This window comes from Melospiza melodia, chromosome 21 (assembly GCF_035770615.1).
Source record: "Melospiza melodia melodia isolate bMelMel2 chromosome 21, bMelMel2.pri, whole genome shotgun sequence".
In the NCBI taxonomy this organism is placed as follows: domain Eukaryota; kingdom Metazoa; phylum Chordata; class Aves; order Passeriformes; family Passerellidae; genus Melospiza; species Melospiza melodia.
Genome location: NC_086214.1, coordinates 11,940,987 through 11,967,842, shown reverse-complemented (window position 1 = coordinate 11,967,842; position 26,856 = coordinate 11,940,987). Strand labels below are relative to the sequence as shown.

At 44.0% G+C, this 26,856-nt stretch overlaps 1 protein-coding gene across 3 annotated transcripts in view; it reads right to left on the bottom strand.

Moving 5' to 3' along the window:
• Nucleotides 1-26,856, bottom strand: part of VMP1 (vacuole membrane protein 1) — a 61,311-nt gene that overhangs the window by 24,952 nt on the left and 9,503 nt on the right. For all 3 annotated transcript variants that reach the window (XM_063174068.1, XM_063174070.1, XM_063174069.1), the window contains exons 3-7: nucleotides 26,639-26,774; nucleotides 24,319-24,409; nucleotides 22,736-22,846; nucleotides 11,501-11,668; nucleotides 7,446-7,577 (exon numbers count right to left, since the gene is read on the bottom strand). In XM_063174068.1, the coding sequence (XP_063030138.1) occupies nucleotides 7,446-7,577; nucleotides 11,501-11,668; nucleotides 22,736-22,846; nucleotides 24,319-24,409; nucleotides 26,639-26,774 (638 nt within the window). The remainder of the gene's footprint in view (nucleotides 1-7,445; nucleotides 7,578-11,500; nucleotides 11,669-22,735; nucleotides 22,847-24,318; nucleotides 24,410-26,638; nucleotides 26,775-26,856) is intronic.

The window sequence follows — 26,856 nt, the reverse complement described above, 5'->3', positions numbered from 1 at the left end:
ATTTGTATGTAAGCATGAACATACAGTAGATATTACAGAAAAATCCCAGGTCAACAAGAAATTCTGTTTACAGGTGGATTCTTCCATTGTGAGGATGAGAAAGCAGGACAGATTGTGAGGGGTTTATTTCCACAGCTGTTTGCCTTCAGATTCTTCAGGCTGGCTGCATGTTAAGGTTGAGGGGTGATGCTGCAATCCAGAGATAATCAGGAGGATGCTCATCATCTTTGGGACTTGGGAAACTCAGACATGAGGAACTACAATTAGTTCTTGGGTCAGAAAACCCTAAGTTTTTCTATAGAAAATACAATTAAACCCACTGTCCTCTTATCAGATGTTAAAAGTGCTGTTAGATGTTAGAAAAGACAGACAAGAGAAGCCACAGAGCACAAAAGAAGCTGCATTTTTTGCAAGCCCTGTGGGAGCAGAGACAACAGAGTGAAGTGTCCATTCCAACAGAGGCTTGGCTTTCCCGGGCATTTCATTTTAGGAGTAAAAGTGTGAAACTTCCAAATAATGAGTCCATTTTATGGCAAATAAGATCTCCCCATTACCAGGAGCAGGAATGAAGTCAAGCAGCTCTGGATCAGTCCATTAGTTCCACCTGGAACTTCCAGGTATTTTCTTCATTTCATTAATCATCTGAACCATGGTAGGAACTTTTTATTTCCCTTCCCCTTCTTGATGGAAGAACCAGCAAAAATGTTTTTTACAACAAACTCCATCTCAGGAGCTTCCATTTCAAGATTTCAGCCTGTTGCAATGCACAGCCAGGTTCAGAAGGGAAATACCAAAAGGAACACAGATTATAGGGCTCTGTCAGCTCTGTAACTCAAATTTAAACCCAGTTTTTTCCACAGCCAGAACTGAAACCCTCAAACTTCTACATAAAAAGTCCTTTTTGCTTCACACGCTGTAAGAATAAAGAAATTTCGTAAAGAATGAGACACAATTAAAGGAAACAGCCTAAAGGAAGAGGAAGGAGCATGTCCTTTCAGCCTTATCAGATCTGTCCTGCAGAGCTGCAGCCCCTTTAACCACATCCCCTGCCACCTCTGCTCCCCAGAGCAGTAATGTGTCCACTCTGACACCCTGCACACCAACTGCAGATAAACTGATTTATTTCCTTGCTGAACAGCCACTTTCTGTTCCCATGTGGCAGGGCAGATCCTGCAGCCCATTTTCAGGGTGTCATGGCAATGTCAGCAGCACTGCAGGAGATTGCCCAGGGAGCTTCTGCTGCCTCCAGCCCTGGAGGGCTCCAGCACCAGCCCAGACAATGCCCTGAGGAACCTGAGCTGGACTAGGAAAGGAAAAAATAAAAAAAGCTGGATTAGAAACTACCTCAGGTCCTTCTCGAGGTGAATTTTTCTTTGATTCCATGACAAGATACTACAGCCACAGGCAGGGGATGAATGGAGTAAAGAACATCCCAGCACTGCCAAATCCCCCTGCACTGCTCATTTATCTCAAAGCTACCACTGCCATCAGTTATTGTGGCCAGTTCCAGAATACTGTTAACTTTTAAAAATCCATTCGAAAGAATCGAGTCTCATTTTGAGGTGGTTTAAAACCCAGACATTGTAAGGAAGGGATTTTTGATCACCAGCTATGAAAACTGACATTTTCAATCTCTGATAAACCTGAGAACTCAAAGCCATCAGCACTGAAAAAAAATATTGTTTCTTCACAGAGGACTCAGACATAAGGATTAAAATAGAATGGAAGTGAGGAACTTGTGACACAGCTGACAAAGCCTTCAGCACACACAAGCCTTCCCTCTGAGCCCAGATGTGCAAGCTCTCCCCTGTTGTCCCTGGGAGGGACAGAGGTTCCCAGACAGCTCACACAAGTGGGCTGCATACCAGACTCTTGTACAACACAGATATTTAAACAGTGTCTGGAGCAGGGGGGAAAAAACAGCCATTTCTTGATTATGATACCAGAATGAATTTCTATCGGTTATTGTAGGTTGGCCTTAAAAAATATTTAAACCGTATTTCTGACCCAGCTTTTGATCATTTATTGGTCTTTCCCAGAATGAGGAGTGAAATATCAAGTATTGAGGGACAAATTTTCCCCTTAGAAATTTGTGTTGAGCATTCCCAACACACACAGAACAGGGAGGGAAAATCCAATGACAGAATTCAACCACCTGCTTCTCCACAGCTCCTGTGCAAATGCAGCTTCCAGCATTTCCAGTACACCTGGTGACATTATTTCTAATTTCTGTTCTAAAGTGAGAAATTTGTTACTGAGAAAATCCTCCTGACCGGTGAAAATGTATCAAAGTAACCCAGGTTTCCTCACTGCCTGGGTGATTTCTGATTTATGTACTTCCACACTGAACATTTAAATATTTTTTTAGGGAACAGACCCTTCAAAATAGAACTCAAAAGTCCTCTCCAGTCAGCATTAGTAATTAGTGCAATGCCCTGTGCTGTTTTTTCCTTATCTGTGAGCAGGTGTGCAAATGAATAGAACAATGTGGGCAGTTCTCCTGCCAGTGCCCAAAGAAATCCAACCAGGAGGTGCTTTACACATTCCTTACTCACAGCTCTCATTGTCTTCCCCCTGCCTGCTTTAACTCTTTGCTATCTCTCCTCTCAGGGAGTGCTCAAGTTCCCTTATTTAAAGCTGCCATTGACTCATTCCAAAACTTCTTTTAAACGAGGTAATTTTGGAGAACAGCTCAGAACTGAGTTGTTACTCAGTGCACCCACTGCCTGTTCTATTGTCTGTGAAAACACACTGTCACTTTGTCACCTCACTCCCCAGCACTGTGGGGACTTCAGTCTAAAATGCAGCTGAAGGTTTGATCAGTTGTGAATTTCTGTTTAATTAAAGACCATAAAAAAAGGGAAGAAACCTCCCCTGGAGCTGTTAACAAATACTGGCATCAAACCCGAGGAATGCAGGGTGTGAGGAGCAGCCTCCTGGTGACCACCCACAGCAGTTAATAAATAACAATTAATAAAGAGAGGAAGCTGATGAGGAAAGGGAAGACTGAGCAAGAGAAAGGATGAGTGGAATTCGATGTTCATTTCAACAGGTGATTTCTGGGACAGCAAAAAAAAAAAATAAAAAAGAAGTCAAGGTTTCCCAGTTATTGTACGTGACCCTTCCACTTCCATTTTTATGATAAATGCTTTACAAAAACCTGCTTGTGGTCTGCTCGAACTTCTTTTTTCTTGTACCAAGCACCCTCAAAACGCTGTTGATTAAACAAGCCAGCAGCCTTTTCAAGCAGGGAACTTATCAGATAGCAGCTGCTAATTTAATCACGGCACGGATCCGCTCTGAATTTGGCCATCTAAAACGCTGCTAATTAAGCGAGATTTCTCTCATTAGCCGTGCTCAGTCATTCCCGGGCAGTGAAGTCAGTGTCGTGTCAGAACACAGCGCTGCCTTGTCCCGGGTGTGGCACGGGCTTTGTTCTGCCCCAGCGCCGGAGATGCGGAGAAGCAGGGCAGGGTTTGCGGCGAGGCCGGGACGGTGCGGGAGCCGGTCCCCACCGGGTTAACCCCTTGCTGCCCTCGGGCAGGGCTCTGTCCCCACCGGGTTAACCCTTGCTGCCCTCGGGGAGGGCTCCGTCCCCACCGGGTTAACCCCTTGCTGCCCTCGGGGAGGGCTCCGTCCCCACCGGGTTAACCCCTTGCTGCCCTCGGGGAGGGCTCTGTCCCCACCGGGTTAACCCCTTGCTGCCCTCGGGGAGGGCTCCTTGCTGCCCTCGGGGAGGGCTCCGTCCCCACCGGGTTAACCCCTTGCTGCCCTCGGGGAGGGCTCTGTCCCCACCGGGTTAACCCCTTGCTGCCCTCGGGGAGGGCTCCGTCCCCACCCGGTTAACCCCTTGCTGCCCTCGGGGAGGGCTCCGTGGAGCTCCAGGGCAGGCGGCTGCAGCTTGGTTCGATTCAAACCCTCTCGAGTCCACGTTGACAAATTCTTCGGCAAGCCCTGTGGTTACAGGGAAGCTGGTTTCACTCTGAGTCACTCCTGTTCAAACAGTTTACTGGAAATGGAGGGGAGGGGGAATTTTCAGAGAAGTCATGTGATGGCCAGACAAACCACAACCAGTAAAGGTTCAGTGGAGGCAAAAACAGGTCCCGGCAACGACTGACAGCCAGTGTGCAGATGGCACTCAGTCATTTCCAAACCAGCCCTGCTGCACCTCGGCGTTTCTGAGCATTTAACCCTTCTCCAAGGCTCTGTTCTTCCCCAGCTTGGAGAGTAAACAAACAGCGCTGGCTGATAGTAACATAGGCAACTAGAAAATATTTTTACATGGAAATTTGGCTGCGGGCGAGGCTGCACAGAAGCGAACCCCCGATGTGTAAATCATTACTTCTTAAAGAAATGCCACTTAATGAAGCCAAACACTCAGAGCCATTAAGGATTAGATATTCAGAGATATCAGTACTTTCCCCTCTTAGCAAGGAGCACCGGGATAGAGCAATGCCCACGCACTGTCACCGGGTGCCCTGAGGGAAGCTGGCACCAAAAGCTGCTTTTTCACTCCTCAGCTTGAAGTGTTCCAGCATGACAGAGAACCGAGAAAAATTACCAAGCAGCAACTATTAAACTGGCAAAAGAGTCCCTGCTCGTGTGTGTGGGACAGAAAACTGCACCAAGAGTCTGTGACTGTGCCATTCCCAAAGTGCTGCCCCAGCACTGAGCATTCACTCTGCTTTGGATACACTCCCTGTGGCCAAAAGGGAGCTCAGATAAAACCTCCCTTCACTCTGGAATCCCACTGGAACAGCGCTGACAGCAGCTCAGATGCTGTTTGAAACGCTGCTGGGTTCTAAACCCTGCCCTGAGTATGAACAAATCCCAGCTGGGCGTGCTGGGCTCTGCCTTGTGGCAGCTCTGGGGACAAAGAAAAGGCAGAAAAGGCAGAAAAGGCACCCCCTTGTGCAGGGCACGGCCACGAGGCAGCTGTGACACTCCCTGCAGGAACTGGGACTCGCTGGGGAGCACACAAAGGGACAGAGAGGAAGGAGAAGTGAGTGTTCCTTTAAAAGAAGGGGCTTTTTCTCAAGGGTGCTAATGGGAAGTACAGCACAGACACATGGGCTGCAGGTTAATGAGCTCTCTCAAAAGCCAGCACAAGGAGACAGGTCACTCAGATCTGACATTCGGGACAGAAAATCCATCAATAGACTCTTTAGAGTAAATGGCATTTTACTCTGTGCTGCTCTGAATGGAGCACTAAACCTTTACGCTGTTTAATCCTCTTAGGTCCCTTTCTTGGCTGGTTTTTTGTGGCCAGCCAGGAGCACATTCCCCCTCCCAGACCCTTCAGGCTGGACGCTGCAGCCACGATCTATTCTCACCAGAGAGGATGCTCATCTGTTTCTCCAAATGACCATTGTTGTTGAGAAGCAGCAGCAGTAAGCTCTCTGAGCAGCTCACACGCAGCAAAAACGTCAAACAGCTGGCTCTGCCTCATGGGCAAAGAGCAGCTCAGCTATTCTGCAAAATCCACCACCCATCCCCAAACCTTCCCAAAGTGATGCCTGCAAGGAGACCTTTTTACTGAAAAAATGCTCCTGTCACTTGGCATCAAGCATTTGCAGCATCCCCAAGGCACAGGACACTTGTCACAGCCCCCGTGTGAGGCTTCAGACTCTCGGAGTGGGAGAAAGCTGATGGAGGTAACAACAATTGTTAATGAGCAATTTAAAAATAAGCATCAGCACTGCTCATGAATGCAAATTACAGGGCAAAGAGTGATAAGCTGTGCTGGAGATTGGGATTTGCAGAGGTCATAGGAAAGGCAGGCCTGTCTCCCACAGACATCCAGAGAAAACATGATTGAAGCCAAAAGCAAAAAGGAAGTCACATTAGCAAATGGAAAAAACTGAACTGTCAGTTTTATGAGCACAATACAATTTAATCGGATTGTCAAGGCCTCATGTTAAAAGAGTTTATAGAAACCAAACCACAAGTGGAGTTTGAAAGATTTTTTTTTTTTCCTGGCCATCCATCCACAAAACAACACGCTTCAACCCAAACTCAATTGCCAAGAAAATAAAATCAAAAGTACTGGTAAATAACAGCATCATTTTCCTTCATTAATTCCACAAGGCCACTTGTTTACTCCAGGCAGTCAATACAGCTATAGTTTGGCCTGGCCTGACAAAATGCTCTCTAGCAAAAAATTTTCTTCCCAAGAATCTCACTGTGCGTTCTGGAAACCATCTCTGGCTGCTCCCACAACTGTACACACATATAATTTGCTGGGAGAGTTTCAGTAAACACAGATACTGAAGTCATGTATTGATCTGGTTTCCTTGTTGTTTTTTTTACCACAACTTGATTTTCCTACAGTTAAGGGATTACTTTGCAAAGCAAAGATTGATGGGAGACAAAAGAACAAAGGAGATTCTTTTTTCCCCCTGCTGCATCTTTTAAAAAAATAGAAGAATTTACTATTTATAATAGCAGAAAAACCCTTTGGAACCTTCTAGTAGGGGGAGGCTTTTGGGAAACACAGGGTTTACTGTTAGAATTACTAGATTGCACTCAGTATTTCCAGACAAACCACTTTCATGGAAAAGCTTCATCCATTATTTTTTGAAGGAGGGAAAAGAAAAGTGTATATTTATCTCCAGAAACTACCCTGGCAGAGGAGTTTAAAGACATCAGTGCATGGTAAATAGCATCTGCTGGTTTTTAACAGCAGTCTCATGACCCGTTTCAACTTAGTGGCAGACAAAACAGGATAAGAAGGAAAAATACAGAGGGAAAAATTCAGTGGCAAACAGCATGAGGAAAAAATGTTTGATTTGGTCTAAAACACTATCAGGAACTCGTGACCAGGATACAAACTCCTGATCTGAAGGAAAAAATATCCACAGCAGTACCTGACTGATGTGCTGCATCAACTGCAGACTGTGCTCTATTCAACCCCTGGAGAAAATAAATGACAAGAGCAACAAAAAGGGACTTGGAGCACTTTTGCTGCATTTCCACATCAGGAAAAATGTTTCCTCAGGCTGATGAATGGGTCACACACTGGTCCCTGAGGGTGTCAGTGGCAAGGCAGGCAAATGTCATCTGAAAGGGGTGAGCTGAGGCTGAAAATCATCTCTGGCCCAGGGCGGATTTCAATGCAGCCAGAACAACCAGGATTATGGAACAGCAGCTCCTGTACCCCTGTTTTCCCAGCCCAGTGTCTCCCTACCTTTATTGTGCTGTTCTTGGACTCTAAATAATTGAAAATGCTTGGCTGCACTATTTTATCTGCTCCAACAAGCTGCACTCTTGTCCTGCCATCAGCACAGGTATCACCCAGTGCAGGATCTTTCTCCATCCCTGGGAAGTCTGTTGTGAACTCACACCAGCTGACTGTTTGGCCCCCCTCTCATTTAACTGGAATGGTTATTTACCCCCTGTAAGATGTTCTGTGTCATTAACTCTGCTGTGTCACACTCTGTCCTTACTTGTGCAGTCTCTGCGTGTTCCAGCATCTCCTCGAATTCCTGGTACTCCTCATCATCAGGCTCAGCACCCGACAGCCGGGCTGCCCTCGCCATGAAATAGGGGGGCAGCTCTCCAATGGCTGTACCAGCACCCTGGGAAAAGAAACAATCCTGATTTATTTTCCTGTTTATTCCCAAACACAAAACATGTGACACGCACAAGTCCCGTGGCCATTCTCCGAGCCGACAAGAGCAGCTGTTTGGAGCAGTTTGCTTTCACCCACCAGGTCAGAATTCCCATCATTTCCAACAGAATGCTGTTCCTTTGAATCCCTATTTCCCTTTATTTCCCTGTGCAGGGGAAAGCCTGGGGGCTGCAGGGTCGAGCAGAGAGGAGCTGTGCATCCCATGGAGCGGCGCGTGGCCGGAGCCGTGGGAGGCTGGAGCTGGTGGCTCTGCTGTCCCCCACATCCCTGCTGTCCCCCACATCCTGAGTCAGCACTGCTGTGTCTCACCCCACCACATGATGCCAGACACATTCCCCGGCATGTGACAACCCTTGATCCCCAAGGGCCTCCAGAATAATCCGGGAGCTCCTCCCCGGTGCTGTCCTGGAGTTTGCTTGGTCAGTCATGAGACTCTGGGCGAGTGTTTGTTAGAAAACAGACTCAGGTTTTACTACAGCAAGGAAAAAAAAGGTTAAGCAAAGCCTGAGCTGGAGTTTTCCCTCTCCTTCAGCTGGGATAGCTGGAGCCAACCCCAGATGAAAGGACGGCTGCGTTCTCACCGCAGGAAAATCGTATTTGTTTTCTCAGGACATCAAATGACTCATTTCAGTCTTGTGGGTAAAGGCAGCTTTAGCTTAAGCAAGGGAAAAAAGAGAGACAAGCTAAGATTGAACATATGGATAAACAGAGGCTAATGGAACAGGAACTTGGAATTAACTCAGGATGGTTTAAATTTAGGGCAGGTAAGAGACAATAGCTGGGCACTGCACGGGAATGTGCTCCCTGCAGATGGCTTTTCTCTCCCAGGGTCAGCAGTGAGTAACAAATGCTTTTCTCCTCCTTTGAAGCAACGTGAAAGCTTTTCAATTTCCTTTGTTCCTGCTCTATGCACAGCTGCAAGCAAGAATTCCAGCTGCTGTGGATATTCCAAATCAACAGGTTGTGGTTTTAAATACCACCGCAGTTAAATTCTCAGTTTAAGCACCCGAAGTGCACACAGGCCTCGAATGTTTATGCCCTTGTTTTCCACAGAAGAAAAAGTTTAAATGACTGCAACAAGCTGAACTTCATTAATCTGCATATTTCTGGCACAAGGGGAAGATAAGCCTGAAAACAGTAGCAACAACACTTCAGAAAAATTAACTTGAGGTTATGTTCTCAGGGTGATGCAAGAAGAAAAAGTCACATTGCTCCTCCAGGCTCTGCCAATTTGCTTTGGCTTCGTTCTGTGAACTGAGGAAGAGGTTTGCATGTGTGTACTGGACATGAACTTGCTTTAAATTGCATAAGTCACATGCTCATTATTACAAAGCATTTCAGAAGTGCAACAAAAATCATATGATTTCATGTCTGCTGGAGATAGGTTCCTTAAGTGCATAAAAGCAAAAAAAAAAAAGAAGAAAAACCAGCAAAAGCAGCAATTAAGGGCTCCAAACCAGTAACTATTTAACTTTTTGTCACATTAGATATTTTCCCCATTTAACTCTGAATGCCAGTTTTACATGGAGATCCCTTGGACTCACAACAAACTGGAAAGGCAAATGCTAATCAAAATTCTTTTACATTCAGAAAAGGAAACTGGGAAATGACTCCACTAGAAAGAGTCCTTTAAACAGATTTGATCCTACTCAGGACACAGGCAGCCTGTTCTGCTAATCCCAAGCAATTAAACATTTTTATCCTTTCCCCTTATTTCTTGTAAAAAACCAAAAAGGCTGCAAGACATTAAAAATATAGGGCACTATTGAATTGCTGGTCCCTGTGGGATGGGAGGCTGTGAAAACTGGCATTCACCTAAGGATTGTTCTGAGCCCTTCTGCAGGCCAGGGCTGCTGCAGCCAACTTTTACAGGGATTGCAAAAAGCATCATTTTCATCCCACCTAATAACTCAGGGAGATTTAATCCATGTTACACTCGTTATCAGCAGGAATGGCCAGCCCTGCCATGCTGGGGACTGGGAATGATTTTAATCTCTGCCTGAAGTTGGCTGCTGATGGTTTGGTGACCCTTGTGCAGAGAAATGCTCACACTTCACCCCACAGGACACTCAGCCTGCAAAGTCACCCTGGGTGAGCTGCAAAAATCAGCTTTTTCACCTTCTGCAAGTCACCTTTCTCTTTGCTAAGTGGACATTTAGTTTAAGAGTGACAGAGTCCAAAATAACTCTCCTCCACAGCTTCCATAAGGAGTGAGCTGGAATTAGGACAAAAGAAACACTCTGGAAGCAGAGCAGCAGCAATTGCCAACTTGATTTGGCTTACAGGAAATTAGCAAGCAATGTTTATGTACTCAGGAACATTCCAAGAAAGCATAACATTACACGAGACACCAGGGGAGGACAGAGGATGCTCCCCAGGGAACAGCCAGAGGAGACAGAGTTCAGAGCAAAGGTAGCTGACAGGGAATTTGGAAAGAGGGGGGGAAAGGGTGAAAAAGTGGGATACAAATGTTCCTGTTCCCTTGGCCTCTCCCTGATCTAATCCAAGGAGCTCAGAGCACCAAGGCACTGCCTGTTCTCCCCCATGGCTGCTCTGGAGGACATGAGATTCCAGCTCTGCTCGCCCAGTTCTCAACTTCATTCTCCTCATAGCTCAGTTTTTACATGCTGCAGATGAAGCAAGAGATGTTTACCCTCAGCTGCATTTTTATTTTGCAACCCTAGAAACGTAGCTGTAAATGCCATTTTTATTGCTTGTCTCTATTAAACAGATTTCAGCAGAGGGGGGTGAGGAAGAAAACAAAAAGAAATCTTAGATATATTTACAGTCTTGTAAGTATTTGTGTGATCAGCTACTTACTGAGCTTTCAGGCAATTCTGGACTTTCATTAAGAGTCAAATTTAAGCTGTACTTTGCTTTTTGACGGGGCTGTGAGTTCACTTTCTCTGTTACTATTTTGATTTTAGTCTCTAAACTCACACATTGACTGGAATTTTTGTAACTAACACAACAGCTGCTATTTAAGAAGTTGTAGTGACCAATTGCCTTATATATTAAAAAATACCAGGGCAGGCATCAGATACTGTTTTTAGAATTTCCTTTCCCTGAATTTGAGTTGGACAACCAAGAATTTAGTAATTAAATCACCAGCTAGGACAGGAAGTCAGCAGCAAAATAAAGTTAATTTGGCATGTAGTTCACAGCAGATGCATCTGTGTAAACTGCAATTCAAAATGAAAAAAACAGCCTGGCCAACCAAAATTCTCCAAAAATTCAACTTGTACAAGAAGCTGTAAAGAAAAAAAAGAGGAAAACTGAAAGGAAGTTCCAATGACAGAGTTTCCTAAGAGCCTGATTCACTTAGGAAAAGCTGCTCAGCTTTTAAGTGAAAAGTGGAAGCAGGCAGAGAAACAGAAATAAAAGGTGTAAAAATGTGGAAAAGAACACTTTAATATTAAATCAAATTTAATTAAAATTTATATATTTTATTAAAATATGTTAAAATGTGGAAAAGAACACTTTTTAATAATTAAATGCAATTTACTGCTGCAGCCCAGAACAAGCTGTGTGAGATGAGATGAGAACTGCAGCTTCACTCATGTTACAGCCCCAAAATTATTGCAATTATTTCTTGCTTAGCCCTGAGAGCTGCCAGATCATCTGGGGTGCAGAAACCCCTACTAAAATTCACTTTTTACATCAACAGCCTTCAAATTCTCTGCTGGTGTTTAGGAAACTGCAGCTGATAGAAAGATCCCAGGAATATTCTGTTAAAAAGATCAGGGTTAAAAAGTTCACTTCTCACATTACCTCGGGCATCGTTATTTTGCTAATTAAGGAATTTTTGTCAACTGCTGGCCACAGAATTAAACACACAAATGGAATTGCAGGTTTTTAAAGCAGCCTTACCCACATGCAGGCCTCCAGCCTGACTTTTGAGATGATTGCCCACAGGGAGATGGAGCCCTCAGCTGTCTCCTCGTCGGGGCAGATGATTTGATCCGGGTAAGGAGGCTCAGGGAAATTCACAGAGTTACATTCATAGGCAGCAAGAGTGACTGAGGCTATGTGTGGACCCTGAAAAATAAAAAAAAAAAAAAAATTCAATTGTATTTTACGTGAGTTAGAATAAAAATTAAAATTAGCAATCCCCTTCCCCAACATTTGTCCCTAGGCTAAAACTTAGTGCTTGTCTCTTTTAATAATGTTATTTATGAAAAATTCTTGTTTGTTGGAGTTTTTTTTAAGGCCACCTGAATCACAATGTTGAGCTACCAATGTACTTTAAATAAATTAAATATTTCTTTTGACCCACTGAAATGTGAGGAAGCCTTTCAGCTTGTTCCCTGCCACTTAGAAGGCTGTCAAAGAGAAATAAAAATCCTTATTTTTTAAAAAAACAGGAATTTTCAACTATTTTACAATGTTCTCCTTAAGGTATTTATGACCTACAGCTTTATTAGAGGAGGTGTTTTCCCTACTGCTGCTTTTAGAGGATTAGGCATTTAAATTATATATTGATTTTTTTAATGACTGGGTTTAATGACATCTTGCAGCAGACTTTGCTAACTTCTGTATTTTTCTCCAACAGCCAGTTGTTTAATTTGTGTCTGTTTTTTCTGGGTAAACAAGAAAGGGACTTCAGTGCTTTTTGCTAAAAAATGGTTTAAAATGTAATTCCAGAATTAAACATTATTTAAATACCATTTAACTGAATTAATTTTAGTTTCCATCTTACACTGAAAGATTTTTTTGGACAAAACTCCAAATAAAAGGAGCATAAAAATCTATTCAAGAAATGAACTGTTACATAGTTTAAAAACCTGAAAGAATTGCCATTATTTTTAATACAAAAGAATTGAGAAGCAATTCAAACAATCTGAACACCAGACATTGTAGCTAAAAAACAATCACTTAACAAAGGTCATGGAAACACTGTCCAGGGAAGAGGGAGGGGGAAAAAATAAAATTACTGAATAAAACCACTGCGTTAAAGTGAGGTCTTTATGTAAAAACCACATTTTTAAATAAATCTAAAAGTTTCATTAAGTGCAGAACAAATTACACAACTTAACTTCTGCTATTCATTATTTGATGGGTTTTGACATCGTGCTGGGAAATATTGCCAGCAATTTTCATTTATGTTTTTATCTGCAATCTTAATTTAGTTTCATTTTATTAGAGCAATAAGGGAGTTGGATATACCCCCAAAAATCAAAGGTGAATTTATGACAGAGCAGAGGGAAAGTGTGAGAGAGCTGAGCCCTGCCCAGGCTCCCTTTGAAATGCAGGAGTCAGGGACTCATCCAGCCCCAAAAGCTCCATTTGCACATTAAAGGGTGAAATTCCAGCGCAGCCCCAGCACTCCTGGGTTTGCTGGGGAGATGAGATTCACTCACCAGCATTTCACAGCAATGACACCCACACTGCCATTTTTCAGTGGCACTGAACTAAGAATGTTGAAATAAAATCCCACTTTTTATATTTTCTGTATGGCAGCTGCAACTACTGTTGGCATATGCAAACAATTCCAAATAAACCAAATAAATCCAAATAAACCCATTCTTCTGGTGAAGCACAAGCTGCTCTGAGAGCAAGAAAATTATTTTATTTATTCCTTGCTGCTTTACAGGAAGCTCATTCCAAGTGCTTGGGTGTATTTTGGATTGCAGAAATACAAAACCTGTGAGATGATAAATGAGGCACAGAATCTCTTGAGGAGAAGAAAAGGTTCAATGAAGTAAAACTGAAAAAGAAGGGATCCAGAAATTGATACACAAGAGAGATTTTGGTATGGAAGGGAGAAAAAAGACTGGAAGAAGGAACCAAGGAGTAATAATTTATATTATTAATATTTCTATAGGCCATAATGGTAATAAACCTCTAGGTAGCTGTAGCAAGATCATCTCCACAGCAGCTTCAGAGCTAAATAAATAAATCTCTCTATTCCACTCATCAAGGGCAGATGCAAAGAGATTTGAAACCTCCCTACAATTGTAAAGTACATTTATGGCAAACCTGGGAACCCTTTCTCACTGTGAAACTTGGAGGATTTAATCCCATCCCTGCTTGCCCCTCCCTGGGTCTGACAGCCACCTTGGGACAAAAAAACCAAAAAAAAGGTCTCAATCCTCAAATGAATGGTTTTCACCTGCAGAAGTTTGCAGTGAAACCCTCCGGAAGGGCAGGTTGGCAAGGAGGAAATCCCCCAGTGTTTGAGCTGGAAATGACAATTCCCTCATTCCCTCAGGCCATGGCCAAGCAGTGAGATAGGAAATCCAGAGGTGGGGCTTTCACTGCCACAAAATTTGGAATACAGCACAGAGGAACTACAGCCAGCTTACTTAGAATAGCAAGAGACAAATTTTATCACTACTATCAGTAGTGACAAGCAGCCCCCAGTCCTTGCAAGGCTTCAGCATCCCCCAAAATTCCTCCCAAAGTGCACCCAAGGTGGATAAAGCAGCTCCTGAAATCCTGGGGGAGCACACCAGGACAAAATGCCCAAGTGGAGATGCTGCAGGAGCTTCTCCAGCAGAGCTGCCACCCTGCAAGAGGCTGAACACCCTCCAGACCCTCCTGGTGAGAGCCCTCCCAGCCTCAGCAAATGTCTGCAAAAGGAAAAATCTCACAGGGAGTAGCCAATGGAAAAAAAAATAAAATAAAATAAAAGGCATTTGACCAAACAGCTGCAAAGGGCCACCTGAAGGCCAGGCCAAGGGAACAGAACTCTCCCAGAGCAATGTAAACAATTCTATAATGGAAAAAAGTTGGAGTGGTGGAAGCCACAGAAGCCACATTTGAACTGGAATGAGGAATAAAGTGCAAATGGTTTGTTCAGAGGGATGAAGTGTGGCATGGAACGGGGGCAGAGCAATTCCCAGTGCTCCTCCCTGTCTGGGTGTCCTGGGGGTCACAGGGACTCCGTGCCAGGCTCAGAGCAACACCCCAACATCTGATTTTGGAGCTCCACAAACCCTGGGTACCCCCAAACAAAGCTTGGCTGAACAGGCCCAGGGCTGGGAGCAGGAGCACTGGGGGGTTCATTTCTGTTTCTGAATGGAGCAGGGACCAGCTTCAAACAGGCTCCAGGTGCCACCTTTGGAAAAGTCCTGACTCTACAGCCAGGAGGATTCACTCTCACCCAGTTTTTCAATCCTTTTCACCAATAACACCTCCTCCACCCTCTCCTCCTCCTCCTCTGTGTGGGGTGCAGGAAATGCTGAGTGTTTTGCCTCCCTGCAATAGTTCAGTTTGTTACAACACTTGGGGAAGTTCTCCCAGATGTCCCCCTTGGACTGGGACTGCAGCTCTGCCTTTGCCAAGGACAAAATTTCCTTCAAAGGACAAGGCTTCAAACCTCATCACACCCAACACTAAATCCCAGGCAATTCACATGAGCTCCTGGCCAAGGCAGGAAAACTCAGGGCATGTAAGATCCTGAACACCAACTGTCCTTCCCTCACCCTCTCCCAATGATTTTTTTTCCTTTTGAGCTGCAGGAGGCACTAAAAAAGGATTAAAGAGGAGAAACTGAGAAGCATTCTGCTGACTGGGGTGAGAAACATTTGCTTGCCACTGCAGAGGAGCAGAAGGAGCCTGTGGTCAGGAGGAATGTGATGTGTTAGAAATATCTGTACCATTTGCAAATCAAACAGGACAGGATTTGCTCATCGAGATGAACTCAACATAAATCTATTTCTGAGCAACAGCAGTTCAGGGCAGTTTGGAAATCCCTGTCTGCACAACCCAATGTCTCAGAGAAGGTAACTTTGAACTCCTGAACTCACAGGCTTTCAAATAAGTTTGATTCCAGTGGTTGAAGGCACCCAGGTTGGAATGGCACAGAAGTTAATTGATGTACTATGAAATTTCTGGAAAGTAAAAATCTTTTTATCTGTAAATTATGCTTGGAAATTCACCTGTGGAAGTAGAAAGAGACAGCAGCCACATGTAAAAAAAATCACGAGGTAAAATCCTTGAAAACATGCTGATCTGTATAATTCTTACAGCAGAAAGTCTTTGCCATAAGGAAAAGTGACCGAATATCCAATTAAAAATGAATCATATTTTCACATTATTAATCATTCTGAGCACCTGGGCTGGGAAGTCAATTAAAGCCCCAAACAAATCCTGTATCAAGTGTTGGTTTCTCACATGCCCCTCCACAGAACAGCCAGGCTGCTCAAGTGATACAAGAACAACCACATCTAATTTTAACCTTTTCTTTTTGGGGAAGATATAATTTTAGACTGGCTTTAATTTAGAAACATTTCTCAAAGAAAAGTGATATGTCTGCCAGCAAGAAAAATATTATCCTGAACTTAATGCACTAAAAATCTGTTTTCCTCCTGGACACACTGCTCTTCACACTGAGTTCAAGACTCAGCCTTTGCACAGGGGGGGAACAAGTCATGATGCATTTGATGGAGATAAATTGGAAAATAAAAGTTTGCTTCTCATGGGAAACATCCTCTGAGTGGTGCCCCAGGCCACGACTCATCCCATACTTATCCATGAAGTCATTACACCTCTCCAGAAAGTCCCACCACACTCACAGCATCTTTTTTATCTCTGAGAGCAGTGGACAACTGCCCACAGAGGGAACTGCTCTGTGATTAACAGGGAGAAGCTTGGTCTGGTACATAAGTGCAGTCTGTCTGTCTGTCTGTGCTACGAGATTAAACTGTCTCATGATTTTATAATGTCTGGAATGTGGTGCTGGCTGGAAATCAGGGCTGGGGACAGAGGATCCTGTACCTGGAGCATCCTCAAGTGACACCAACATCCATCAAGTGGTCAGGGCTGGGCTTAGAAGACCTTCACAGCATTTCAAGCTGGGCATTCATTTTACACTCGCGTGGCTGTGGTGATGTTTCTATTCCCACTTCAGGCAAGCCTTGCCCCGCAGTGCAGAGCTGATGGAAATTCCAAATGATCACCACAAGCTCTGAATTTGACTAAACCAGAGCCACTGAGGGGGCAGCACATGGCACAGCTGTCTGTGTAAAGGGCCATGGTGCTGCTCTAAGGAGTAACATGAAACACAGATTTTTTTTTTTAAGGCTGCACCTACATTACTTTCTATAGAAACAGATGGACTCATGTCAGGGGGAGGCACAATTGCAAGAATTCAAATTTATCTTCTGCTGCTGACAGAAAATCATTAATAAAATCATAAAATACTCTGACAGTGTTCTCTCCTTGCCCTTCCCTAGCCACCCCCTCATTTCTAAAGAGTAAACTCAGCATTTATTCAAACTGCCACCAGCAGTGGTGATTGGCTTTAGAATCTCCAATTAGAGATGGTTCTGCACAATTATCAGTGTTTTCAACCTGTTCCAGGAAGCAGGACATGAAAGGTAGAAAGTTCAGGCTGTGCATAAAAAAAAAAACAAACCAAAAAACGTAGAAACTCCAAGGGAACAAATGAGGAGAAAGCACAATGGGCCCTCTCAGCAGAGAGCTGACAGAACAAACGTTGAGGAAGTGGAGAGCAGATAATGAAAACTGGGTGTCAGCTTCTGAGAGGTAAAGTCCATCAACCTTCAGGAGGAAGAGAAGGGTGCAGCCACCATCCCATTAACTGCTCCACCACCCCATTAACTCCTCCAGCACCCCAGGACTGCTCTTGCACAGCCTGACCAAGGCAGCAGTGCTGGGTTTACTCTCTGTAGGTATCTACAGGCATCTGACCCAACAACAGGAGCACTCAGGGGGACCAAGACTTAAATGAAAGTTTTTCCCCTTGAAATCACCACTTTTCACCTCAGATTTTTACAGTGCAAGCGAGCCACCAGAAGATTTAAGGAACACCCAGATTGCACAACTGATTCAGCAGCAGTGTCCAGTTAACTCAGCACACCCTCCCAGTTCATCAGGGTGTTATTCTGATCAATGCTGCAGTTTCAAGCAGAACAGAGCCCAGGTGCGCTGGAAGCAGGAATTTCTGGGAAGAAAACTGCAAAAGTGATTTTTAAAAAAAGTTTTCTGTTGATTCGCGTATTCCAGGATATTTTAGTTCGTTGTACAAAGCTTAGGACAGCTGGAGGAAGTAATTTAAAGACAGGAAAGAAACAAATGACAGAGTAAGAGACAAAAACGACCCTCACACCAACAGGCTCCATTTCAACTTATTTTAGAATTAATTTCTGCCTTCTGCACCCTCCAGGTATTTTTCTTCCAACCACCACAGCAATTCAATAGCAGTAACGTGAGCACAGGTATTAGACAGAACCCTTTTTTATTTCCTTTGTTTTAGGCTTGCAAGCTGACGTGTGAACTGGAGAACAGAGGCTGGAAATGAACACCTCACTTCACAAGAAGAATTCAGCCTGGGAAGGGGAGCACTGCTGCACCTCCCACCTGGCTGAGGCAGCTCAGCCTTTGTTTCTCACTTTTTCCTTTACACACAGAACCTTCGTTTTCTGGGTTACTCACAATGGTTTTGAATGATCTGCGTGGAAAGAGCAAAACCTCTCCTGAAGCTGATAATTACTACGAAAATACTCCTGTGTTAGTCACAAGGAAGTAAATGGAGAAAAAAAAGAGAATAAGTTGTGTGGGTTTCTAAATTATTCTATTTCATAAAAGTGGAGTAAGTCCTGTTCTGTGAGCTTCTCTTTTATGAGGGACTTAAGTAATTTTTATCATGAGTCCTCTTACAAGCTCAGCTCCTGGAACAAGAGAACTAAAAGGAATTAGGTTTGACTTTAAAAAGCTTTTAGTAGTCCTGACAGGAAACCGTTTATTTGTGTGGGTTTGTTTTTTTAAAAATTATTTACACCACCAACATCTTTTTTTCCAAGATAATGGACTCATTATTGCACAAGTGTCTGGCTTTTAAATCTTCAAATTCTAACCTAAACCAGTTTGGGTAGGGCCAGCACAGGGCTCATTTCAGCTGCAAACTCTGACTGTTTGGGGAGGCCAAATGTGACCCCTGGGTGAGGGGAACCAATTCAGAATGAAAGTGAGATGCTGAGCCCTTAAACCAGACAAACCCAGCTCTGCTCTCTCAGGGCAGCACAGGCAATAAGGGCACTGCTTTTCTCTTTAAAGGCACATTTCTGCTCTTTTTTTTTTTTTTTTTTTTTGCCATGCCCTCTTCCACTCTGCTGCCGAGCAGCACTGTAAGAATTCCTGACAAACCCACATATTCCAGAGCTGAAATATCCGGGCTGGACCTCGGCACAACCATTTCTATTGTACCTCACATTTCCTGTTTGCGCTCGCCCAGGGCCTGGCCACCAGCACAAACCCCCTCAGCAGCTAAATCAAAATGAACCCCCTCAGCAGCTAAATCAAAATGAACCCCCCCCATAGCAGCTAAATAAAAATGTACTCCCTCAGCAGCTAAATAGAAATGCACCCCCTCACAGTTAAATCAAAATTAACCCCTTCAACGTTAAATCAAAATGTACCCCCTCACAGTTAATGAACTCCCTCAGCAGCTAAATAGAAATGAACCCCCTCAACATGTAAATAAAAATGTATATCCCCTCAGCCCCCCTGGCTCCAGCAGCAGCGAACAAAATCCACATTTAAGCACCAAAACCACCACCAGTGCAAACAGGCAGAACTGTGAGGGTGAGGAATTCGGTGCCATTCATCCCCTCAGGGATTTCACTTCCCCAGGGAGAGGGGACTCACCGCGCCCTCAACCACTCGTTTGAAGCACTTTTTTTTTAGCTTCATCTTTGACAAAAATCCGTTTTTCAGAGCTGAAGTGAAACCAAAGCACGAGGCAAGGTTTGGGTGGGGATGGGCTCAGCCATGATCCCAACCCTGCCCTGCTCGGAGCCCTCCGGCACCGCCGCCTCGTTCATTCATTCATTTTCAGCAGCAAAGATCTCTCAGAGATGTGCAAACACCAAAAATTCCTCATGAGTTACCCTCAGCCATCCTCTGCTGGTAATGAGGTGATTCATGCTGTTCGTATTTTAATCTACCACCAAGAGAAAACATCTCAGGACCGAGGAAAAAGCCATGTACTGCTAAAACCAGTATTTGGAGTCATTAATCATGATAGTTTTATTTCCTACAGAACCACATCATGATTCCTGTTTTTAAGGGTTGTTTTTAAAGAACTGTGAAAAACCTTTAATGGGCTTCAGGAAAAATAAGCCAGCAGGCTTGTTTTGAGAGTGTCAGAATGGAAAGGATTCTTGGAAGAGTGGCCTTGCTTCCCTGTTCCTGCCTTGAAGATCTGCTCTGTGCCAGCCCTCAGCTCGGTGCCAAGTGCAGCACGAGAATTGTTTCCCAAAAAGCCATGTCAGATTTTACATCCAGTGCTGGCAGCAAACAAGGAAGCAGCATTAAAGTAGGAATTGATACTTCAGGCCCTCTCTAACATATAGAAAGGTCTCCAATCACAGGAACTGCAATTAAAAGCCTGGTATCAAACTGACACACTCGACCTGTCTCTCTTGCACCAAGGATTGGTGACCAAAAAAATCCCAAATCAGATGTGAACTGAAATGATCCTGAGGCAGCAACACCCCTCCCACACTGAGGCTGCTTGAAATTCTTCTTTTAGCAATTTCCAAGTACTCTCTTCTCAGCTAACCCTGGGATCTCTCCTGGCACCAGAATGCAGCTCCAAAAAGCAGCTGGTGAGAGATGCTCTGAAGGATCCAGACAAATGACAGTTTTCAACGCTGCAAAAACAGCTAAGCAGGCCAGGGAAAGCAAACATCAGAGTCATTCATATCCTGCAGCCATTGCATAACCACTTGCAGAGCCTGCCCAGAGCCTGGCCCCATGCAGTAAATGGCTAATGCAGAGTGTTTCATTCAGGTGCACCTGTGTGACAGCTGAGGGAGCCTGAGCAGGTGCCCACATGCCATCAATTCCTCCACGTGCCCTCGGTGGCACAGACAGTGCTGCAAGTCCCAGCAGAGCTCAGCACCACATGGGTGGGCCCAAGGGCATTGTTCTCCCAGCGTGTAATTGCACTGCCAGCAATCTCCCTGTACATACAGCTTTAAAATGAGCAATTAATTAAAAGCAATTTGAAAGCACTTACTGGGCCTATTCTCTAGTGCCAGCAAATCCAGGCACTGAAGCAGGGGAGGATTTGTTTTGTAGCTTCTCATTCCTTTGAGTCAACAGAAGAATAAGTTTTACCATTATGAAGAAAGGTAATTAAAGTGTGTGGAACATGAACAGTAGATCAGTAGTAATGCAGAAGTTAATACTGAAAGCCTCACTTAATGTGTCATATTTCGATTTTAGAGGGAACTGCTGTACAGTTAACAAAGCAAAATAGTTACAACTCCTTTCTTTGAGAGCTGGAGCTTCTACCTGCATTGTTTCCAGCTGGGTTAAAAGCAGAGCACCACTCTGAAAGAGCTCACCCCTGAAAGCTCAGGTCAGCACTCCCTGTTCCCTCTCACACCGAGCAGATCCCAGCACTGTTTTACTACAGCGATAACAAATCCCATGTACACCTTGCTGGCACAGCTGCAGCGATAAGAACACGAACAGTTCAAACACGGCTCGTTCGGGTCAGCAGTGCTGTTTTTACACCCCCTCTGCCATCTAGTGGCAACAACCGCGTGGCTTCCACCGAGGTGTAAACCATGAGGTGCTCAGGCACTGCCCAGGTGCTAATTGACCTGAGCAGACCGTGCTAATCACTAAATGTTACTCAGGAAAAAAGAGGAAACAAATCCTGGCTTCTCGTTGTTCCAGGAATTCCCTCAGTGAAACCGGAACATGCTTATCTCATGTATTTATATATTAAATACATTTAGAGCAAACCAGTGTTTCTCCTGTAGTATTTACACTTTGGATGTTGATGGTACATTTTTATTACATTTTACTCCATAACCACCTTCTAATTACTCAGTGTAATCTAATCAGTCTGATTTCCCTTCCTAACAAAGTTATGTGAAGCCTTCCCTTTTATGTTCCTAATAAATACCTTCCCTACCAATATTAAACTCAGTTTCTTTCCCTGTAATCTTTGGAAGGCTGTCAACTTCCCAAACACCCACCATAAGTTATACTGATAAACCAACTGAGAGGTTGTATTTTCTATAAATTATTTCAGTGTCAGCTCAGGTCAAGGCCTAATGAGGTTCACATATCCCACAGGATAATCAAAGTGATGTATTATGGAATTTAATTTTTCTACACTGAAGGAATTTAGAATTTTGATTTTTAAATACAGAGTAAAAGAAAGGTTCCACCTCCTTTAAGAAAAGGAGTGGTGCTGTCTTAGGAGGATTTCATGTGTCAAAATAATTTTGAAGTGGCCTGGGGTGTGACAGTGCTCAATGCACAAACTTGGTTTGTTTAGCAGGAATTAATTCCACAACCTTTAGGACAGAAGCAAATCTGAGGCTGCTCATGCCATGCCATCCCATCTGCCAGGCACTGCCCTCCCTGCTGGGGGGACAGGCAGGAGTTTCCTGCAGTGTTTTCTGTGTTATTGTTAATGATTAAAGCAGCTCTGAAAGTAAACATCTGTAATGGTTCCAAATACAAGATGACATTTGTTGCATGAACTGGTTTTAATTATTTTGTGGCCATGAATCCTTTTCTTGAATCCAGGACAGTGGTTTCATAACCCAGGAACTAATCCAATGGCCAAAAGCAAAACACACCCAAACATTTCCCTGACTTTCATAGCTACACTGAGATAAACAACATCATGCAAATTTTCATACTTTATCTTCATAGAAAAACATTGTTCTTGCTATTATTTTCAAAGCAAAATTAATACAGGCTGAACTTTAAACCAGCTGCCTGTTTTGGTGGCTTCAGTTAGAAAAATGATCATTTTAAGCTACTAAAAAATACTCTGAAAAATTTTAAATGGAAACAGTTGAGCTGCACACAGTAGGACAGGCTTCATTTAAATGAGGAGATTAGAGGGTGGAGCTTGCAGATTTGGCTCATTGTTTCAAAGTGAGCATTAACCAACAGCAGGCCAATATCCACAGTTCAACAAACACAGAGCTTACAAACTACAGAACAGGGGATGCAGTGTAGCACATGAACAGCACCCACCAGAGCACCAACTTCAGATGGATTTAATGTTTAGAACTTGCAGAAAATTATTTATTCATTGCTTTTAAAATATGCAACAATTAAAGTACTCAATTCAAAAAGGACATGGTGTGGAAATATCCTTACCAAGTAGAGCAGAAAGGTGTGGAGACCTGTTCCAAGCCCAACAGAGGACAGAATGCCCAATCCTACCCAGTAGGCACACCAGAAGAACTTCTTCTCCATGTACTGCACATACTGAGCAAGGAAAGGCACAAAAAAAGAAAAAAAATATAAATTATGAAATCTCCAAGGCAGAAAATTAAGCTACAAGCTAACACAGACATTTATCTGGATTACAACAACTGAAATAGGCTCCTAAATACTTCTTTTTACAATTTATTTCAGTAACAGCACAGACATGTAGAGGAAACTGCACTTTCAAAAGAAAAAGAACCCCACATTTTGGAATCAGCAAGTTTCCAAGGAGACAGATGGAAATTCAGGTTCAATAGTAGGAGGCTGAAATCCAGAGCAAGCCCCAGACAGTGTCAGGTGGAGCCCAGGCAGCTCAGAGAATTGTCTGAACAGTTTAAATAAAGAATAAAATCAGCTGCACTCCCAGTGAACCTGCTGGATGTTACACCTTGGAGCAGGTTTGTCATTTTTAAGAAAACATTAAAATGCTGGTTGTGTGCTGCACCCAGAAATGAGGGGATGTGGGAAAGCCACAGCAAGTTCTGGACACTGTTTTACACCATCCATAGACCAACAGCACCAAGGTGAATTTTACACCATTCTTATCCAGGCTCCAACCTGCCAGGGCACAAAAACACCTTAAAAATGCCAAGTGAACCTGGCTGACACCTCTTTGGCAGGGAGCTCCTGCACTGGCTGTCACCTGAGGGTGACACTGCCCTCAGCAGGTCCAAGGAAACCTGGGCAGTCAGGACTTGGGGTCCAGAACAGCAGATCCCTCAGCAGGCAGTGCCACACCCCAGCAGGAGGGATGGAAGCAAAAATTGCAACTGGGAACCTGCTCATTTCAGAGCTGTGACAGCAGCTGGGATTGGTTTTTAAAAGGGCTCCCTGTCCTCCAGGAAAATCTGAAACTCCAAGAGAAATGGGGAAGGGAAAGGTGCAGAGAGCACCATCACTAAGCTTAACCATGTCTGAGACTTCCAGTGCTGCAGAAGCACCAGGCTTTGTGTTCACATCACAGCAACAGATCTGAAACACAAAATCATTTTACATCTCCTGTGCTAGCTGGGCAGGAGACTTTCTACAGGATCAAGAGTCATTTCTTGGGAAACACGAAGCTCTGCTCTGTATGTGCCTGTCCTAGCTGGGCAGGAGACCTTCCACAGCATCATTTCTTCCACAAGAATCATTTCCTGGGAAACATGAAGCTCTGCCACGACTCAGGGTAACACCTCCCCTCCCACCACCATGAAAATCCTGCTGACAGCAGCTGGGAAGGAGTGCTGCAGCCCCCCAGGTGTGCTTCACTCAGGAGCAGATGAGACACCTCCAGATCCACCAGAATGACACAGCTCATCCCTCCCCACCTCTGAACACAACTCATGCACACCAACAGAGCAGTCACGACTTGAGGAACAAAACCTCAGCGAGCAGCTCCCAAGATCCATGACAAATTCATGGAGATGGCAGCAGGATTCATTCAGTTCCCAGCCCAGGGAGGGAGGGGGCCAGGGCAGCAGGGCTGGTACCTGCTGGTGTGCTCCCTCGATGTAGTACAGGGCTGTGAGCGCCGCCAGTGCCAGCACCACGCACGCCAGGACCCCGCGCCGCCGCCACAGCCTGAAAGACAAATGGCAAATCAGGGATTTTCACCATTAAACATGCAGCTCAGAGAAACTCAGCTACCTCTGGGGACTGGGGATGTGCTCAGCAGGGACGATGGCAGCACTGCAAACCTCCCAAGAAAATATCTGGGGAGCCTTTACTCTTCAGGGAAAAATCCCCACGTCACTGGCAAGCCAGATCAAAGTTCAGCCACTCGTATTTTACTTTTTTTAATAAAGCAAAACAAAGTAACTGACTGAAAACAAACACAAGCTGAAAACAATTCAGCTTCTGGAGCCAAGAGTCAGACCCAGGCCCTGAGCAGCAGCTGTGGCCAAGCACAGAGCAAAGCAGGCCCTGGGCAAGGACGAGCTGGGTGGAATTCAGAAATGCTGATTTCCAACTGTGCTGCTGGGCAGAGCCACAGTGACAGTCACAGGGATAAATCTTTACATTATTTTGTTTTCCTTTATCTATTAAATTTGGTACTTATAACAGCTCCAAATTTAATAAATCTATTTTAAGTAACTTTGAAGCATTAGGTGAGTAAATGGAGAAAAATGTTTTCCAAAGTCATCTGCTACCAAATAATATTTGAGCACATTTGGTTTTAACTCCTTTTTTCCTGCTTGATGTGTATGTGGCCACACACAGTAGATTAGCAAATACATTTATAATTTTCCACAAAACACTACTATATTGTCACCTAATGATGTATAAAAAAAGTGCTAGCATCACTTAAAATTCCCAGCCTAAAATAGCAAATTATAAACATAACTTATCTAATTAGACAGAAAGATAGAAATGTGAGGCATAATACAGGAAAACAGTCACAAATATTTCATATTAAGCAAACTGAAAAGAGCACTCAAAACATTTTAAAATTAAAGTTAGTGCTGCTTACATTAGTATGACAATTGAATTTTCAAATTATTGTCATTCAAAAACACAATTTATGCAATGGAACACAGGAGATCATTAAGAGTCAATCTGAGGTCTCAACTTAATAGCTTGCAATAGTCAGGGTTATTTTCTGTAAAGATTCTGTCAGGGGAGTGCCAGACAACTGAATGTGCTGCTCAGCAGAGGAGGCAAGTGCTATCTGTAACAGAACTGGATGTCTAGGAAGCCAAATAAGATTTGAGGTCTTAAAATAAATCCTCCAATGTTATTTCTACTTAGTTTAAATAAATGCTTGGCTATTATCAGAAATTACAGATGTCAGACCCAGTAAACAGTTCTCAGAGACAATTCCTAATGGTAGTTGAAAGAATGCCCATAATAAAATAAATAGACTTGGGGGGGTTTCAGGTTTTTTTGGGGTGTAAAAAGGAATTAAGGCTACACTACACAAACCTGGTGTTTTTCGTACAAACAATTTCAAAGGCAAATGGAAGCTGTCAGTAAATCTGGACTGCAGCACCTCCAGACAGTGAGCAGGGCCCTGAGGAGCAGCCCCACAGCTGGAGTCACCCAAGGTGACATCAGACCCTGTCCCCTGACTGGGAAAGGCTTTGTGAACTCATCCCAAGCACAGCAGAGCCACCAACACAAGCCCTGCATGGCTGCTGCTCCTGCCATTTTCTCTGCACATTACACTCTTGTTTTGGCAGCCTAAACCCCCAGGTCTTGTGCCTTAAGAACTGGCTCTGCATTTCAGCACTAGCAGGGAATGGCAGGACTGCTCCTCACCAATTCTCTCACTGGGATAAAAGCTGGTTTTATCCAGTGTGGAAATAACACTCAAGGAAAGTGCTTTAATAAATCATTTCCTGCTGTAAAAAGGCCACAGAGAAGCAAAGTCCTCTTTACAGCATCATAAACATCAGTGCAAGCTGCACAGAGCCCTGATCTCTGCCCTGGCTGAGCTGTTTGAAGATTACTCAGTGACACCAGCATTAGCAGGTCAGTGCTGACACTGCAGCCATAAGCACAACATCCCTTTGCTTTAAGGATCTCACTCTTTCAAAGTGGAATATTCAACCCTTCAGAAAGGCAGTTTGCCATTTTCTCTCCCAAGCACCTTGCTGCATTTATGTAATTTAGGCAGCAGATCTGAGAGCACAGCTACAAGTGTGGGATGCTCCAGCAGCCACCTTTAAGGGACAAAAATACACACGTTGTCTGAAAAAACAGTTTTCAGGTTGTGAACCATCAGGGAAAGTGAGATGTCAGAATGACCTACTGAATCAGAGCATGGGTTTGCCCAGAACTCTTAGTAGAAGTTAAAGAAATGATCTTTACTTTATGGTCCATTCCTTCAAGTTTAATAGAGTTTCCAGGCAAAAATACTGCAAGGTAACAAGAGGTTTTTTCCACAGCACAATATTCAACCTCTCCTCTCGCTCCCTTCGCTTCCGCTCACTCAACATCGAGGAATCTGCAAAAGAAAAGGAAAGAAAATATTAAAAGAAAAAAAAAATCTGTAAAAGCACAGGTTGGCAGTCAGCTGCTATCCCACC